The sequence below is a fragment of the Gobio gobio genome, assembly GCF_949357685.1.
Source record: "Gobio gobio genome assembly, chromosome: 21".
NCBI classification, from domain to species: Eukaryota; Metazoa; Chordata; class Actinopteri; order Cypriniformes; family Gobionidae; genus Gobio; species Gobio gobio.
The window spans coordinates 9,282,564-9,303,086 of record NC_137117.1 but is presented as its reverse complement, the minus strand read 5'-3'; the positions used below and the strand labels follow the sequence as shown (position 1 = coordinate 9,303,086).

The window sequence follows — 20,523 nt, the reverse complement described above, 5'->3', positions numbered from 1 at the left end:
GGTACGCACCGAATCATCCTTTGTATAACGTTACACCCCTACCGTTTACATCGGTTCATCCACCTAAAAGAGAAATTCCATGACAAGAGGATGATTTACATCAGTTCATCCGCCTTAGAAAACTACTCCCAATTTCACTGACAAATTGAGTCAAATTGAGTACAAATGTATTTGAGCCTAATATTTCTGAATGCTTGCCTGTTACACTTGCATTAAAAAGTATACTAGTGTAAAATGTTCTCACACGTTGAGGGGCGAGTTAAAAATGAGCTAAAATTTGTGTGAGTAAAGCTGTGAGTAATATTCCGAGATCATTTAGAGTCAAAATCATGGGACCTTTGGGACCTGGATGCCGCTCAATGACAGAGAAAATGAAACTGGAAGAAAATCATGAATGCAATTCTAAATGAAATTTTTGGAGCCAGATATGGAATTGCCAGGCTTATTTTGAGCTAATTCATCACACATACGGAGGTGGTGCTAGACAGCAGCTCTTTGGAGGCTCAAATGATCTCCAAAAGATGGATTCCTCCCAGGAGAGAGTAATGGAGCGCAGAATGACTGATGCCTTCCCCTAGGGTGCAGAGCCAGCAGTGCCGCCCAGAGACGGTTAAACGATCACCGCACCGCCTCCATCTGGCCTGGTGCTGCTCAATCGAGTAACTTATGTTCCTCAAGGTAGATTTGGCGCTCGAGGGTGTGTGGGTTTCGTGTGACGGATTTCACATATGGGACTGAGTTAATTACTAATAATTAAGTTTATTGAAAAATCATACGCTGGGCAAAACATAACAACAGTGTGCAACACTGCAAAAACAGCATGGGCGGCACATCTGGAGTGGTATATAACCTGTGAAAATGTGGATTTAATAGCCACAGACAAAAAGGTTCCGTAATCTTTATTGTACAAAATAGTTAAGAAAAACTACAACCATGCTTTGCTTCCTGTCCTAAAACACAGGCTGAAAACCACAGAAAACAAGACACACGCTGACTTGACAACCACAAAGTTTAAGGTCGCTTTGATGCCGAATTTCCTTTACATAGAAGGAAAGCCGCAGAGCCATTTTTATAACGGCATACTGTTTCCATCGGGAGTCAGAGCATGATTTGGCTTTTTGGACCAACTGTTGTACAGAACGTTTTGTGCCTTTGCTATTGCTGAATAAAATTGAGAATCAGTTTTAAATCTGACTGAAACAAAACAAATAATGGGATACCTACAGATTTTCACCCTTTCCTTAGATCAAAACACATAACCTTCAGATTGTTCTCCTACAACAGGTTTACATGCATCAAAGGTAAAAAATAAAATAAACAAAATAATATATATATATATATATATATATATATATATATATATATATATATATATATATATATATATATATATATATATATATATATATATATATATATATATATATATATATATATATATATATATATATATATCATAATAAACATTATTATGGATGGATGAATCAGTCTCTCTAAATCCCTCCTTTCCGTGAGCCTGCTCTGCTCTGATTGGCCAGACGGCCCAGTCTGTTGTGATTGGTCAACTGCTTACAGCACGCGTTTTAGAAGCTAAACCCTCATTGCCATAACTGAACTTCAGCTCCGGAGGCTTCCTAAAGCTCAGCTATTACACACTGTAAAGGCAGTAACTATGACGTTGATTTCACCATATCAATCCCAGCGTGAGTCCGGTGATGAAACATTGGAAGCACTAGTTATTCAACCCGAACCGCCATCGCAAGGACGACTTGAGCAGGACGTTTCTCAGTGATGCGTAACTCATTTTGAGGTACATTATGAGATGTTGCAGCTGTAATTCCTCACCATCAGAATTAACAAGAGTATGTCCATCAACAAATCCATGTGTATATTTCAAATTTATTGTGGTGCACATGTGCAGGAACTGTATCAATAACAAGGCAAACGTTAGCCGAGCACTGACGTGAATGACTTTATCTTTACTCAAAGTAGTGAGAACGACAGACGATCAGCATAAATAGACACAGTTTTAGGTAATAGTGGCTCACAACTAATGAGCAGAAGTATTTCATTAAGACAGTAATAACGCGAGTTAGCCGGAAACTTACACAATATAAAACATCGGTAGAAAACAACAACCGGTAGAAAATACACATCAATAATTATTCATACAGTTGTAATTTTGAGGAACAAGCTGGTCCAAATAAACTGGGCTCTGACCCATCTTCAAGAGCAAGCGTCATGTGAATCCTGCATTGAACTCTGAGACTTGAGAAGCCGTCAGTAAAATGACGTGTTCGAGGGCGGGTCAAGTTGTTCGCAGACAGAAAAGTCACACATTAGGATTCGAAAAATACAAACGACTCGTATCAGCGGTTCAGAGACGATTCTTTCTTCTGGGAGACAATTACTTTATTTATCGTGCTCTTTTGACTTTACAACTTTGCAGAGCGTTTACATTCACAGACCGCTATATAATTACACACTGCATGAAAGGGAAGATTCGAAAAACCATAATATGGGCACTTAATATAATTTCACTTATTTTTTCCCCCTATTAAACACACCTCTCCATGTTTTTATTTTCTAATACTTTCAACTGGCTGTTGAGTCTGGTTGATTCAAGGGGCTATATCACGAAAACAGAATTTTTAAATAAGTGAGTTGGATGTAGTATGTGACATACTCCAACATTCATAAATCAAAACTCTGTCCCCCAGTACACCCAGACCATTTACTAAATATAACACTCTGTCCGAGCCAGACACGACGTGAAGATTACAGCATTCAAAGTCATTTACCGGTCCACAGTGAAAGTGAAGACTCTGCACCACATCAGAACATCAATCAGAACATGTTTGATGTTTGATAAGTGGAGCAGGATTTTTAACCAATGAGATTTCACTGGTTGGGGCTAAAGAGATCAACATCACAGAAATAGAAACCAACCAGCCAACCCAGAAAATTTCAAATGAAAATGTAACGCAATCACGTCGTATCTCATTTCAAGCTAGTTCAGAAATCTTCACCGTATTGACCACCAACAGACGTAATTTACATACAAAGGTTTTAGAGAGAGCAACTGCAACAGCTTGGTTAATTATCCATTAAAAATGTTCACAAACTAAATTGCATTTATTTATAATGCAATAAACTATGCATAATATTATAAATTGTATTAGGTGGGGGGATAAAATACCAAAAACAAGTGCCGATTATGACCCATTTAACAGAGACCCTCTCTCACTTACACACACACACACACACACACAACACGGCCACGTGCTGCGGTCTCTTTAATAAACACACATAAAGATGAACTCGCTATTGTTTGAAAAGCTCTCCATCTCGCAGCAGTGCCGTGTGTGTAAATCCTGTGAGGATTTCAGCTAAACACTGAATATCAGAACAGCTGTTGCTTTCTCTAATCTCTATCACACACACACACACGCTCAAAGGACGATTACTGACAGCTCACACGGACGGCAGTAGTATCACTCATATAAGATATTACTAACAGGAATCCTTTAACATCTATTACATATATCAAAAACATCAAATTATAATTTTTTTTACATTCCTTCCACTCTAATGTTGTTTGGATGTTTGTGACAAACATCTGGAAACTACATCACTGATCGCATCAAACTCTCCTATGCTATTCTAAAATAATCACAGACAAATTCCTCAAACATTAATGCATTAATATTTTTCAAACGTTCATAATGGTCTGATACGGTTTATACGAGTTATCTATGATGCCATTTGGTATAAAGAACAGAACTCCACATTACAAATTACACAATTTGTACACAATTATATACAAGACATTGTCAACAAATGAAGAAAAACACCTGCAACAATACAACACAAGAGTATTATAAAGGATTTGACTGAAATATTTAACCAAAAAAAAATTATATAACAAAAAAAGCAGCATGATATCCAAGAAACTGTTCAACTAGAACTTCAACAGATCTCAGAGTAACACGAGATATACCAAACTAAGTCCAACTAATGCAAACTAACACCGAACGGATGAAAGCGCATCAGCGAGTGTGTGTACACGACACTGACCTTGCACAGTTTCTGGTAACGCGGTGAGGATATCGCCATTCTCTGGAGCCTGTGTAAGAAGACCACCACTTTCTGCAGAGATGTCCGAACTACAGCCATCATCTTAACTCTGCCTGCACACGACTGCCAGCGTCTGAGAGCACGCATCCTCACCGCCACGCACACACACACATGCTCACGCGCGCTCGCATCTCCCCCACCACCAGCCGAGCGAAATGTGACGAGCCCTGACAAACATGTCCCACACTCGTACGCGCGCACGCTCAAGCGCGTCAGGAGTCAGGCGGCAATGAGCGCTCTCCTATCCAGCGATAAACAAGAGAGAGAATTAACACAGAAAAAAAGAGAATGAATGAGGGAGACAAAGATGCTTTGAGAGAGAGAGAGAGAGAGAGGGAAGGGGTGATACAACGGACAGAGAGAAACTCCGGAGATCGTTCAAGAGCTGGAGTGTCTCTTTCAGCACCAAAAGAACGAGAGCGAGTAATAGGGTGTATAAATTCATAAAGGAAATGAACGAGGGTGACACACTTTACTGAAAGAGAGCACATCTCCTGAGAGACAGAGAAATAGAGCAGTGAGACACGTCAGAGAAATGAGCGAGACATGAAGAGAACAGTAATGAATCAGAGTGGAAATCACTTACTCTTTCGCTCCGCGAAGGTGCTATTATTATCTCGGTTTATCCTTCTGATGACCCACGACGACAAACGTTCACAAAGCCAACATGAAATCAATACTGACCTCATTCACTTTCTTAAAGGAATACTTCGCCCAAAATCAACCCTTATTCTGTGGCATGTCGTTCAAAACCTGTATGACTGACTTTCGTGGAACACAAAATTAGAAATCTAGCTCTTTTCCATGCAATTACAAGTTTCGGCTTCTAAAAGGGAAAGGGAAAAAATAGAATTATGAAAAAATATATATGATTTGTATGTTATTTTCCAAGTCTTCTGAAGCCATGCGGTAATTTTGCCTGATAAAGATACATATTTTTTGAATTATATATTTGTATATTAACATTATATCACTTAAAGGCCCCCTGTTAAGACAAACCATGTGCAAATTCATAAGTCGACACCATTGCTGAGTATTTTCTCTTTAAATCTGCAGTGAAAAAAAAGACAAAAACATGTTTTGAAATCGCTGGAGTTTCTGACATCACAAACCTTGTAACCAGTCACATCAGCGAGTGGGCGGGCTTTAGCATTTCATTAACTATTCTCTGACGCAGGGGAGTCTCAAGAGAAGACTATATTATCCCACTATATTTTTTCTGTTGATATGAAAAATCGGGTACACTTATCAATATAGCAGGTGAATTATGCATTTGATGTATATTATGATATCATGATGAATATCATAATATACATAATATACTGATTTTTAGAAGGCAGACTGACTCAAAGATGAAGAACAGACATTAACAACAAATTATTAACCATTTGATAATGTAGTCAAGCAAAAGGCTAATCATATTAAACTAGTTCACCCAAAAATAAAAATGTATTTCATTATATTAAATACCGTTATGTGCAAGGCACTGTAGAGAGCGATACATAAAACACCTTACCATTCTGATACATCGACTGTACAAGTGAGTGAAGGCGTGGCTAATTTGCATATTCATGAGTCTGCGTATACTAAAAGCAAGGGTGTAGAGTTACATTCAAGCTATTTTAAGACAGGCGTCATTTTTTTACAGGAAAAAGAATCATTTTGGTGATCAAATATGAGTTAAGGGATAAAATGTAAATTACATTTTACAGGATATTTTCACAGTGCATTTTCTTGAGGAAAGTGATGTCCTATTTGTACAATTTATTACTGCTTTTTTTTAGGATCTACTTAAGTAATCAGTTGATCCATCTTACAAAAAACCAATCAGACGGATCCAGTTCTCACTGATTCCTTAATCCAGTTTAATCAAGATTAAAAGCTGAAGTGAGGGAAAGATTTTTATTAAACAACAACTTAAATTTTGGTCTGTTCCTCACACCATGTACGTATCATATGGACCACTATTATAATGCTTTATGAAGCTTAAATATATCTGTCTCCATTCATTGTAACTGTATGGAAAAGAGCAACCAGCAAACTATCTTCTGCTTGTATTCCACAGCAGAAAGGAAGTCAAAATGATGTCGAGTAAATGACGACAATTAACATTTTTGGTTGAACTAGCCCTTTAAGTAAGTGAATTATGATATAATTTTCGGCCTCCATTAGGGTATATAACCATTGTTTACCATCTAATCAATCCCTGATCAAATCCCTGTTTCACCACAATATATAATTTAACATTCAAGAGGTTAGGAACATCTTTGCATCCCAAATCTCTGTCTGTCTCTCTCTCTGTCTCCTGATGTGAGTTTGATAAGTCTGTCTGTCTCGTCACACTAACCACTGAGCCAGTGGTTTGAGCGTGATTCAGTTGTACAGTGACAAAGATGGATAGGGGGGAAACAAATCGCTCCAAACAATAGTAAACAACAGTAAACAATGAAACACCAACCATGGGCTCATGGTGTGAACAAAATAACACGTACATTTTTAGGGCACTATATAAGTAATTGACATTTTTACAAACAAATGTGGTTTTGTGCACACACAAAAAAGGGAATATCAGCAGGCAGAATTTATTCTTGGTGAAATCACCCCTTAGTCAAAGAGCCAGATTTACTAAACAAATCAGTGTGAGTGCAATTCCATAAAAGCGCCAATGGGAGTGGACAGTTCTGCGCATGATCTACTGACGACGTGCAAATTAAAGATCACAGACGCAGCCGGATCATTTCCATAATGAACAACACAATCTACCAGTTAGCATCTGGTTTAAGACATGCTTTTTTGGGGCGTTAAATAATGAACAACAGTAAATTCGACGACGGCACAACTTTGTAAATCACCTCTCATGATTAATTTAAATACTCTCCTCCCATAAATGTTGCATCTGAAAGGGAAACTCCTACAAATGCATATCCAATAAGATCAGCCGCAAAAATAACCCTGTCCACACCTTTCCTGACAGTAGTTTTTTACCGCTGAAAGAGGGTTTGCGCTGGAGCAAGCTGTTAGTAAATCTGTCCCAAAGTCTTCCACAAGGTTACACAAAAAGTGTCTAATGTCCTCTTTAGTCAAAAATAAAGTAAAAGAAAGACCAGACAACAACAAAAAAACAAGGAAAAATAATCCTAACCTTTTAAAAACAGCAGGTTTACACCACAGCAAGTACTTATTAACAGTATTGCCATTCGCACCGGGTAGTTATAGGAACTAGCCACCAGAACGGTCCCCCGAGAACTAATTGTTCCCCTAGGGCCGTTTTTCCTGGTTAAATTCGCACCCCCAGTAGGAACACTGAAGTGCCACAAGCTGACCGACAGCGCTGCTATTAAAGTGTGGCATTTAACAACTGGAGGATGGAGGACGAGCGATCGGAGAAGTGTTTTTGTTGTGTGTTGTGGGCTTTGTGACAATAGAGAAAGAACTGTTAAGCTTTGCGACTGAAAGAGCAAAAAAAAGAGGGCCAAGAGACAAAATTTCCCACAAGAACTCACAGTGCAATGGAATCTGAGAAAAGAACACAATGCCGCAGACAAAGACGACAGGTAAATGCCTTCAGCGTAAGCTTTCTGTATGTTTATAGCCCCTTTCACACAGAGCGTTGAGCCCAGAAAATTGCTAGAGTGCCTTCTGTGTGAATGCAAACACATCCCCGGATGGGGATATGGTAACATTTCCTGGATCATCCAGAGTCCCCTGTGTGAAAGGCAGAATCAATGTCGTAAGGGGTGTGTGGTAGTGATGACGCTGAAGCTGAGCTCATTCGCGAGCTTAGTGGAATGATGCGCTAGTTTAGAATCGAATCAGACAAAAAATAAATAAATCTTCTTTCTCGAGAAAGAAATCGCAGGTCATAAGCAAACTTAAAGGAGTAGTTCACTTAAAATTGAAAATTACCCCATGATTGACTCACCCTCAAGCCATCCTAGGTGTGTATGACATTCTTCTTTCGAACACAATCAGAGTTATATTAAAAAATGTCCTGGCTCTTCCAAGTTTTATAATGGCAGTGACGGGGTCCATTGAGTTTGACGCTCAAAAAAGTGCATTGATCCATCATAAAAGTAGACTCTAGAGGTTAATAAAGGCCTTCTGAAGTGAATCGATGGGGTTTGGTAAGAAAGAAATATCCTTATTTAACACTTTATAAAGTAAAATATCTAGCTTCCGCCAGGCCGCCTTCAACTTGAAGAAAGTGCAACGCCTCACAGACATCATACGTTGTGCAACTTTTTCCATAAGTTGAATACAGAAGGCGTTGCGGCAGAAGCTAGATATTTTACTTTATAAATTTGACTTCATGTTCTTCCATGGTCGTGAAGTATATGTAGACTGTGTGCATACACTGCTTTTTAAAAATGGTGGGTGAAGGTGTTTCGTATGGCGTGTTCAGCCACACCAGCGTACACTTATGTCACTGGTAGTTCCTATAGAGCTGGGTTAGACCCTGCAGGGTTCCCACTCTTTTTCAGCAACCATTTTCCAGTACTTTTCCAGGACATTTTCAATTTTACTACGGCGGGAATAAAAGACAAGGATCATGCCAAATATTGCTTTCTAAGTCTTTAAAAGCCGTACAGTTTATTGCCATTACTTAACAATCCAGCATTTTTCAATATGAGCTCTTAATCATACATTATGACTATGGAAGCTGGTTTACTCCACAGAATTGCGATTTTACATATTTGTGATATAAACGCGAAAATTGTTGCAATTCTTTTTTCCTCAGAATTGGACTTTATAACTTGCAATTGCAGTTTAGATCTCACAATTCTGAGTCAGAATTGCAAGACATAACTCGCAACTGCACAAAAAAGTAAATTGTGAAGAAAAGACTTGCAAGTTTATATCACGCAATTCTGACTATATCTTGCAATTCTGACTTTATAACACACAAATGTGACTTTATATCAAAATTATGTGATTAGGTAGCAGCTTACGAGTTAACATTCACTGCATACATTTGAGCAGTTAATAGCATTAGCATTAGCTAACGGCTGCAAGTGGCAACACAAGACTAAACATCATTATTCAAAATACTGCTCACACGCATCAAACTCAGCATTCCTGAACATGTGCTTTCTGCAACTAGCGCTAATTGTTTGGGCCAGCGATAAACTCTTTATACTCGGCTAAAGAAATAACTTTTTTTTAAAGAATTTTCCCAGACAACAACAAGATTTTCCAGGACATTTTACATTTTCTCTAATTTTACAGGACTGGAAAATTTGTCATAAATTTTCAAGGTTTTCCAGGACGAGTGGGAACCCTGCCCTGGGAACTAATTTAGTTTCTCCAAAAGACATCTCTATTACTAAAAACATTCCCAGTTCCTGAGGTGCGAACACGCCAAAAAATGAGTACCTCCGCCATTAGTTCTAGGTTCCTCCGGTGCGAAAGCCCCTAATGGGAACCTGGTTCCTGTTGAGAAGTGATGGTGACATCCGTAACTCTCTTTCTAATGTCACTGTCATTGACGTCAAACGAACACATCAGTCAAGATTAAACAATTTCATAACATGCAATTTTTCTACTCATCGACTGCGTCAACAAAGGAAATAAATAATCTGAACATGTCCTTGAAAAACACGAGCGCTGACAATGTGACTACAACATGAGAACAAACAAAGAAACTGACAACGACTAAGTGGAAGACAGACGCGAAAGAAAGAAGCCGAACAAAAATCATTTATACATTTGGCAGATGCTTTTATCTAAAGCCATTTACATTCAAAGCTCTGTAGTTTATCAAAATGTGCGTCTCCTGGGAATCAGAGCCACGACCTTAGCTTCATTAATGCCAAGAAACACCATCAAAATGGTGCTTTTGTCAAGCAACTGAATTCCACTGTAAATTGTGCAGACAAAAACAGCAGAAATCCCCATTAAAGCTTTAAAGATTTGGACAATTGGTGTCGCAAAAACCTTCATCTCTGTATTTGAATAATATATTTTTAAATGCAACAGTTCATTAAACCTTTAAAAAAAGATGTGAAATAAATGTGTGTATCGACTATGACACAGTATGATACAGTTCATCTTCTGATCAAAATAATGAATGTTTCAGAATGAACTGTGAGGACTCGGCACTCGGGATATTAATGTGACAATTGTCTGTCCGCTTCACTAATGGCCTTCAGGAAGAATTCAGCTGCTCACTTTGGTTTGAACTGACCCTACAAAGTGTCCATGTCCTCGGAAAGCCCTTCAAGGGTGCTGCAAAACATCTTATTTGTTGCCAAGCAACATGACAATAAAAGATGACTCAATGCATTGGAGCGACTTCCACATTTCAGAATTGGGATGATTTGTTTAATAAAATGACACACAAATCGTACTTTAGTGTATTTAGTGCACGTGTAGTGTGTGTGTAGGCTTCTGAATCTTAGCAGGCAGTGAGAGCGACTGAGCTCGTGATCAGAGACGACGGCAGATAAAGAGATCAAACTGTGATGCTTGAATCTCACAGGACAAACACAGACTCGACAAAGAATCGTCGGAGAAGGGGGAAGAAAAGGAAGGCGCACTGTTTCTCAGCTGAAGTGATCTATACCTTGACTGCACGTATGCTGCGCTGCGGCTGACGTGGGAACTAATGAGGACTGACGGGGAGATAATTGAATATCGTTCTCACACACTTTAGCGCATGTGTGTCCCAGATTTGTCTACATCACAGACGGTACACGCCCATGGCCCGCCCACAGTCAATACATGCACTTTGCAGCAAGGCTGTAGCCGTGTCTCGAACATTGGGGGGGACCAAAGTTTGTTTTGTTTTTGAAGGGGGGGAGGGGTGGTCTTTATATTTAAGGAAATTCAATAATTAAAGTCCCTGTAAAGGCAATTCTGAGATTTTTTTCTAAACACATTATAAATGTTAGAATGTGTTGCTGAAACAAATTACAAAGACTGTTAACTATGAAGTACTGAATTCAGAAGTTAGACCGTTAAACAGTTTTTCACCGTTGCTGTGTTCAGGATTTTCTGGGCGGGGCTAAAACGGTGGCTCGATGACGCACTGGAGCCACCGAGCCTGGCTCCTCCCCTAACACGGTCATAACTAGAGCACATACGCATCAGTTTGCCCGCTCGATCGCGAGTTACTGTCAGTACTGTTAGTTACTATTGCCTACAACTTACAAAACAAACACGATGATCAAGAAGAGGTGGATTAATTTTGTGAACAGCCATCTTGATGGAGAGCTGAGGATCACCACTGACGCCTGCCTCTGAGTCTGCAGTGACAATACACCGGATCGTTTTACAAACTTTCACCGGAGACAACTGGGATTCACTAATAATCCGCTGCAGAACCGACTATCCCCCGCCCAGGCCTTAGTCCTCCCGTCCCGCCGACAACTGGTGCGTCGTGATCATAGACGCTCGTGATCAGTGAGTGTTGTCTTGTGTGCTACTGCCGCTTTCCCGCGAGTGGGCGTGGTCTCGGCGCCGACAGCGGACACACCCCCAGCGTTTGAGAGCAGAGAATGCTGCTCATTTTTTCAAGTTTTTAATAAGCTATTTTATTTTTTAATGATTCAAATTTGGCTGGGTGGTTAATAACACATTTATCTGTGGTGTGAGAAACTCAGAACACATGTTTAGTTTTGACTTTACAGGGACTTTAAAGGATTAAAAGGGATTTATCAAGAAATAAGATTGGTAAAAAGTCCCTGGTCTAATTATAGCCTATATATTTGTGAAGTAAACTACTAGGGCTGTCAAAAGATTAATCGCGATTAATCGCATCCAAAATAAAAGTTTGTGTTTACATAATATATGTGTGTGTACTCTGTTAATTATTATTTATATATAAATACACACACAAGCATGTATTTATTTCAGAAAAAAATATTATTTTTATATATAAAACATTTACATATATTATAGATTATATAAATGTATATACAGTATATACATGCAAATATTTCTTAAATATATACATGAATGTGTGTGTATTTATATATAAATAATAATTAAAAGAGTACACACACATATATTATGTAAACACAAACTTTTATTTTGGATGCGATTAATCGCAATTAATCTTTTGACAGCCCCAATTTAAACTCTTTACAAATAATATTTTATTGAAAAATATGAATGACTTCATCATTTAAATGATAGCATATTTTCAATTAAAAATGGCGAAATTACATAAAAAAAGCATGAGTGGTTTGCATCACCGTATGTTACTGTGGGTTGTTAAACATCTGTCGTAAAACAGATGTCAAATATTAAACGTTTTAGCTTGTTATATCTTATCACACACGCTCTCTTCGTTGCGTTGGATTTCACACTCGTCTTTAGTGAACATTAAGCCCTAGCTTCTTTGATCTGATTGGCCGTCATTGACGACCACTGAGGGAGACCAGCCTAAAAATTTAACTTTTTAAACGGTCTGTCAACAAACAACAAACAGAGCGGTACGTAATGGAGAACAACATTTTGGCCATTTCCAATTATTGGAAACTTGTCCCCCTCAATGCCTATGGTGATTACGGCCCTGCTCTGCAGTAATATAAAACACAACTGGCAACTAAAAAAACACAAGCTCAAATCTGATTGGCTGGCTTTACACAACTTCTGGGAGTTTTGAAGAAGAAATGGTGACTTAAATAATCATTGTCTACCACCCCTAAAATAGTGGTTGGTCATTGTATGTGTCGCAGACACAGTCTCTTGGTGTTAAAGTGGGCGGTTCATGGCCAGAATAAGCTGGCTCTAGTCCCAAATGGGTATAATGGAATATAAGGGTGTTCATGTGAAAACTGAAGTTCTTACCTCATGCTGAGCCTTGAGTTCCTTGATGTGGGCGGAGTCCTGTGAGAGCCCCTCCCTCTGGGCGGCGTCAGATAACACATTGACTGTAGTCTCGGCCTCATGGAGCCACTTCAGGAAGGACTCCAGCTCACGGAGGGACACCTGCAGGTTCTTGAGCTCTGAATCCAAAGCTGCCTGGCGGTCGGACGCCCTGATGAGGACAAACCAGTCAACACACAGCGGTGAAATCAATGCTGTACGCTCAGTATGTGTCATTTAGCTACTCATTAACACATTCATATTTAATTAACATTAGTGCAGTAATTATTATAGAGACTCATGGAAGCATAATGTTTTTTAACATTAATATTATGCTGGTAGTATTTATTGCAGTGAGAGTGTAATTACGTTAGTGCTTAATATCGATATATTATTACAGTAATATTCATATACATGTATCGCTACAATTAATTAAAGCATAATTATTATAGTATTTAATATCAGTATATTATTATTATACATTTTTTTTGCATTTATTTCCACAAAATTTGTAAAAGAATAATGAAGGTAATATTTAAAAGAACAATATTATTGCATTCTAATTTATTAGCATTTATTAAAATATTAATGAAATATCACTATATTATTATGGGACTATTGTTAAGCATTTATTTCCACAAAATGTGTAAAAGAATAATCAAGGTTTTATTTGATAGAGCAATGTTGTTACATTCAAATGCATTCGTATTTATTAAAAATAGAAATTAAAGAAATTGATTAAAGCATAATTATTACAGCCTTTAATATTACTATATTATAGTAGTATTAATTAGCTTTCATAGCCACAGTATTTGTAAAAAATCATTTATGGTAGTATTTAAATTGAGCAATATTATTACATCAGAATTTATTAGTATTTATTTAAATAATATTTATGAAAGCATAATTATTGTAGTATTTATTATTATGATGAGGTATTTAATAGCATTCATTGCCTCAATATTTGTAAAAGCATTTTTTACAATATGAAAATAATATTTATATATTATAGTAGTATTTATCACAAATAGTATTTAATGACATAATATTCATGAAAGCATAATTACAATTTAATGTATTACTCAATTACTATGGTAGTACTTTGAGAGAGCATAAATATGGTTAATATTAATTACATCAATGCTATTCATTAAAACAATATTATAACAATAATATTTATTGTTATATTATTTACTGTTTATTACTAAATTATTATTATGGCAGAATTTATATCTGCAATATTCATGAGAGCACAATTAAAGTAGTAGTAGTAGTAATCATCACAATATTATGACAATATCACCACGATATTCATAAAAGCTCAATGACAGAAATATATATTATTACTACCATAATAATATTGTGGTAATAAATACTATTGTTACTCTGCGATCACAAATACTGCTGTAATAAATACTTATGGTAGTATATAATACTACCACAGTGCTGATAATGGATAATAACAGTGGTATTCATTACCATAATGTTATGATGGTAGTAATAACTGGCACAACAATAAATACAGCACTAATAATAACAAAAAACTAAGTGTGAAATCTGTCCGAAGACGGTATGTTTATGACATGTTGTTGTTTCAGAGAGTGTGTGCGATTGATTCACTTCCTCTAATTGAATCTTCTCCCTCCAGGTCCCGGAGATGAAGGAAATGAACGTGTGCATGGTTTTGTGTGTGCATGCTCGTACCGGTTATTGACGCCGCTCCATGTGGCGTTGAGTTTGTCCATGAGCTCTTTGACCTTGCGCGTGTCATCAGCGGCATATTCCTGCAGAAGCTGATTGGACAGCTCATTGAAGGAAGTCACGCTCTCCTGTCCTCGACTCAGATCCTGCAGGAACGCCTGGCAACACAAATAAATCAATCAATAAAACTACAGTCCAAACCGCACAACAAAAGCTCAACTATAACAATGCAAGTGAAGTCACTGTAGAAGTCTAGGTTCACGGGACAGGTTAGGGACACTTGACCTCAAATGATTTAAGGAAATCTTTCTAACCTAAGGCAAACACTATCTACTCATGCACAACACATGAATAATAGACTGTATGAATCAAACAATATGCCGATGAAATTGACTCTAGCAACCCCTACAGCTCAGCTGCAGTAGTGTGTGTTTCTTCCAGTACACATTTACTGAGGAGTCTCACTTTTAATACAACAGACTATAATGATTATTTTGAGGATTGATTTCTTCAATTAAATAATGGGAAACTGAGCCTTTTTGTCTTGTGAAAATATTGTTATTTGGGTTGAATGTAGGATTTCAAACAGATTTTGAACTTTTGGTTCAACAGCTAGTATTTTATATCAAGATGTATGAATATTTTAGTCAGATTTTATTGATTGTTTTTTTTTATTGACTCGCTGTTGCATGTTTTTGAATGTTAAATATATACAGTGAAGAATTTATGTCAGTAAAATCAGGGCCGTTTCTGGCCGAGATCCTTCACAAGTGAAACTCAAAGCTTAAATAACTATGTTTCTAAGCACTGATTTGATACCTTTTGCAAATCATATAAATAAGTTGTCTAAGCATTGAAATTATTCACCATCTTATGTATACACCAATCAGGCATAACATTAGGACCATCCTAATATTGTGTTGGTCCCCCTTTTGCTGTCAAAACAGCCCTAACCTGTTGAGGCATTGACTCCACTAGACCCCTGAAGGTTTGCTGTGGTATCTGGCACCAAGATGTTAGCAGCAGATCTTTTAAGTCCTGTAAGTTGCGAGGTGGGGCCTCCATGGATTGGACTTGTTTGTTCAGCACATCCCACAGATGCTCGATTGGATTGAGATCTGGGGAATTTGAAGGCCAAGTCAAACTCGTCAAACAACTCGGACCACACAGGGCCAGCCTTCGCTCTCCACGTGCATCAATGAGCCTTGGCCGCCCATGACCCTGTGGCTGGTTCTCCACTGGTCCTTCCTTGGAGCACTTTTGATAGACACTGACCACTGCAGACCGGGAACACCCCACAAGAGCTGCAGTTTTGGAGATGCTCTGACCCAGTTGTCCAGTCATCACAATTTGGGCCTTGTCAAACTCGCTCAAATCCTTACGCTTGCCCATCTTTCCTGCTTCTAACACATCAAATTTGAGGACAAAATGTTCACTTGCTGCCTAATATATCCCACCCACCAACAGGTGCCATGATGAAGAGATATCAGTGTTTTCCACTTCACCTGTCATAATGTTATGCCTGATTGGTGTATATCAGGGGTGTTTCTTCTGAGGAGTCAAAGGAGGCAGCGCCTCCTCAAAAACAATAGGATGAGTAAATAACCCATATAAAAAAATAATAATAAAAAAACCTTCGCAAATGTGCCATAAAAAAGTGTATAAATCACTTGTTTTTCTAAAGTAACACTGTCAAACAACGACACCCACAGGTAAAGTTACAGCGGCACGCCGGTCTTGCCTCCCCTGAGCCCATTGACTTTTTAACAACCCCCTAAAGTGTGCGCTGGGTTTAGTGGGGGGTAGCCTAAATGAGAATGAATGGGGGAAAGTCACGTGAGAGGAGGCAATGTTTCCATCGCAACATGTTAGTATATAATTGGAAAAATGGGGATAGACATCTCTTAACCACATTAAACAGCACATCTAACCTGTTGACGAACCTGACACTCAACCTGCTCACATAAAACTCAATGCTTGTAAACTTAAAAAACTTGGGTCATCGCCAGCACGCACACATATCCAACTAATCCTTCAGGAAATATGCCATTTTCTTCTTCATTGATTTTCATTTTTATGCAGGCCAAGTGATCTACAACCCAAAGACGGTAAATCAATCTTTCCAAATACTTAAAAGTTGTTGACCATCCAGTGAGTTTAAATGTAGGGGGAAAAACATTGAAAAAACCCCCCCAGTGAAAATAGCCAATGCACATATTTGTTATTGCCCTTTTACTTTTTATTTAGAGTCGATTAAACGATCCGTTCCCTGCTGTCATGTGTTGCTACAATCTGACAGCTGGACAGACATCCAGAGATGCCCTTTATAGAAAAGAAAAAAACCCAACAAAAAGTCATGAAAATGACTGATTACTGACAAGATTTTTAACATGAAAAGAGAAATGATAATCAAAAAAACAAATGTACACCAGATATGATTATCTTGCTTGGCATTTAAAAGCAATAATGTGTGGATTTCATGAGTATGTGTAGCGAGCCATAGATAACCACATCAAATTAAAATTTGAAATCTTCTTTAGCCATAAAAAACAGATGCTTTATCTGTAATTATAATCCAGAAATATATATTATTAGGAGCAGCTCCGTTGGCTCTTTTTGATCCCAACAAGCCCATAAACATTAGAACACATTGTACCTTGTTTTTTTATTATTATTTACTGTGCTTTGAAAATATATTTGAATCAACTTTGGCTAGTTATATTGTGTTCATTTGGAAGACAAACTGTGCATGCTGAGGAAATAAATTAAAAGGACGATAAACGACTATGGACGATAAAGCCTTACAAGCTGGCAAAGAAAAATTGGAAGAACCTGAGAGTCTTTCTCAGAGAGATGCAGACTTTATTAAAAAGAAGATAAGAGCAGGTTACAGGGACCGTGATCAGATTAAAGTGCCCCTATTATGCTTTTTTAAATATTACCTTTCATGCAGTGTGTAATAAAGCTGTTTGTGAATATAAAAGGCCTGACCGTTTTAAAGAACAAAGCGCATGCATGATAAACATTTATTGTTTCCTAAAAGAAAACATCGATTCTGAACTGCCGAAATGAGTCTTCTCAGCAATTCCAGTCTCACTTCCATATCATAGCCTATCTATGTATATTTGTAACATATTTGCGTAAGCTCAACCTATGGTCTTCACTGGCTGTTGTCAAACAATGACCCTTAAACACTGTAGTTGCAGCGGAGACTGGAAGAGTTTGGTTCGTGTGGTCGATATGTCGAGAAGATGCCGTTTTTGGTGCTACAAAAAATCCACTTTGCACGAACTTCCAAAGGATGAAGACTTGCGCTGGAATTGATATGGAAAAACCGACGCCATTGTTACTCTTCGTAGCATTGAGTTTCATGCACTGTAGAAGATCTGGAGCTGAAATTCAGAAATGGTAAAGGCCGTTTTGTTTCTGACGCACAATGTAAGCAGTAGACCAATTACATCTGACCAATCAGAGCAGAGTAGACCAATCACAGCAGACTGAGCCATCTGACCAATCTGAGCAGAGTAGACCAATCACAACAGACTAGGCCATCTGACCAATCAGAGCAGAGTAGACCAATCACAGCAGACTGAGCCATCTGACCAATCTGAGCAGAGTAGACCAATCACAACAGACTAGGCCATCTGACCAATCAGAGCAGAGTAGACCAATCACAACAGACTAGGCCATCTGACCAATCAGAGCAGAGTAGACCAATCACAACAGACTAGGCCATCTGACCAATCAGAGCAGAGTAGACCAATTACAACAGACTAGGCCATCTGACCAATCAGAGCAGAGTAGACCAATCACAACAGACTGAGCCATCTGACCAATCAGAGCAGAGTAGACCAATCACAACAGACTGAGCCATCTGACCAATCAGAGCAGAGTAGACCAATCACAACAGACTAGGCCATCTGACCAATCAGAGCAGAGTAGACCAATCACAACAGACTAGGCCATCTGACCAATCAGAGCAGAGTAGACCAATTACAACAGACTAGGCCATCTGACCAATCAGAGCAGAGTAGACCAATCACAACAGACTAGGCCATCTGACCAATCAGAGCAGAGTAGACCAATCACAACAGACTGAGCCATCTGACCAATCAGAGCAGAGTAGACCAATCACAACAGACTGAGCCATCTGACCAATCAGAGCAGAGTAGACCAATCACAACAGACTGAGCCATCTGACCAATCAGAGCAGAGTAGACCACTCACAACAGACTGGATAAAAACTTTAGACTATTATTGAATGATTCCTGCTGATATTGTCAATTCACCCTTCGCCGCAAGTTTGATTGACAAGCGATCTGACCAATCACATCGCCCAATCTGCCGTTTTGTCCGACAAAGCAGTCAGGAGAGTTAAAGTAGATTAACATCGGTGGACTTGAACTTGGAAAAACGGAAACAACAACAACATTTCTTTTAGTGTTCATTCATGTTAATTTGATGCTTATCAATGAACTAGAAGGAAGAGATGATGGGTTCACGAGCAGCTTTAACTGAGGCACTCCAGCGATCACGACACATTAAAGAGCCACAAAACGCTATTTATTGTTTCAATTTCTGTAAAAAAAAGACCATTTCAAAGTTGAGACTTTGTTTCATATCAACAGTAGCTTGCTCTGTCCTGTCTGTCGGCGTGTTGTCAGTGTCCTCTTTGCTCCGCGGTGTATTTTCTCTACGTGAGAACGTGTGTGTGGTGTGAGAGCGCCTTGGCTTGTTGGACATGGCAACAGTAACTAAAGGGGGCGGGTCTTTGTGAACGGTCAATTAAGCTGCAATCCATATTTTTCCAGTTTGATCGGCAGTTCTTTAATTAGGTTGAATGAGTAATCAAAAATTAAACACATTTGAAGAGCTTATGTAATAAAATATGTGACACAGTTCTAGTACAAAAGCATGGTGGGCTTAATTGGAACATGTATCTTACAAAGCCACTCCGGACTTTTAATTAAATAAAGCAATTTAATTCTGTCAGTTCCAGACAAAACATAACATGAGTGTTTACTCTTCAATGAAATCCCCACTTTAGTGGAAGACTGGAATATCCATTACAAAGCATGTACAGCTAAGATTTGGGTGAGAACTTAATGAGGTCACTTCCCATATTCATTAAATGACAAAAAGCCTGATGGATTTCTCCTGTTCACACTGATCATCATATAATCCCATCACATTACGTCTTAGCAGTTAAGTGCGAGTCTCTGCAACTCCTAACTAGGTTAGGACATCTCTCTAGCTTTCTTAAATAATTTAAGAGACCAAGACCAAGTCTTGACACTTATGAATGTTAAAATGTATTTTTAACAGTAAGAACAAGAGCAAAATGTCTGCACATTTTTACACACTTAAGAAGGCGTACACACAATGTGTTTTTCCTTTCCACTGCACTACTTTTGCATTGTTTTCTATGTAAACACGTGCTAGACGGACGAGTTTGACTGTTGCGCTCTCGTCTTTTGCAGCGTCTTGTGCATGACTGCGTTCTTAAATGTATGGCTCAAGGTAAACAAACTTTTAAAAACCTTACATTGATTTTTCTGTTCCGTTCTTTAAAGGGTTAGTTCACCCAAAAAGGAAAATTCTGTCATTAATTACTTACCCTCATGTCGTTCGACACCCGTCAGACCTCCGTTCATCTTCAGAACACAAATGAAGATATTTTAGTTGAAATCTGATGGCTCTGAAAGGCCTCCATTGGCACAATGGCACGGTTCACTCTCAAGACCCTTAAAAGGCACTAAAGACGTCGTTACAAAGTCCATCTCACTACAGTGGTTCTACAATAACTTTATGAATCGGCGAGAATAGTTTTTGTGCGCAAAAAAAACCCTAAATAACGACTTATATAGTGATGAC

General features: G+C 38.4%; 1 protein-coding gene across 9 annotated transcripts in view; it reads right to left on the bottom strand.

The window, feature by feature from the left end:
- Nucleotides 1-20,523, bottom strand: part of utrn (utrophin) — a gene marked incomplete at both ends in the record, with an annotated part of 350,347 nt that overhangs the window by 168,696 nt on the left and 161,128 nt on the right. For all 9 annotated transcript variants that reach the window (XM_079802801.1, XM_079802799.1, XM_079802800.1 and 6 more), the window contains 2 exons: nt 12,931-13,120; nt 14,653-14,807. In XM_079802801.1, coding sequence (XP_079658927.1) covers nt 12,931-13,120; nt 14,653-14,807 — 345 coding nt within the window. The remainder of the gene's footprint in view (nt 1-12,930; nt 13,121-14,652; nt 14,808-20,523) is intronic.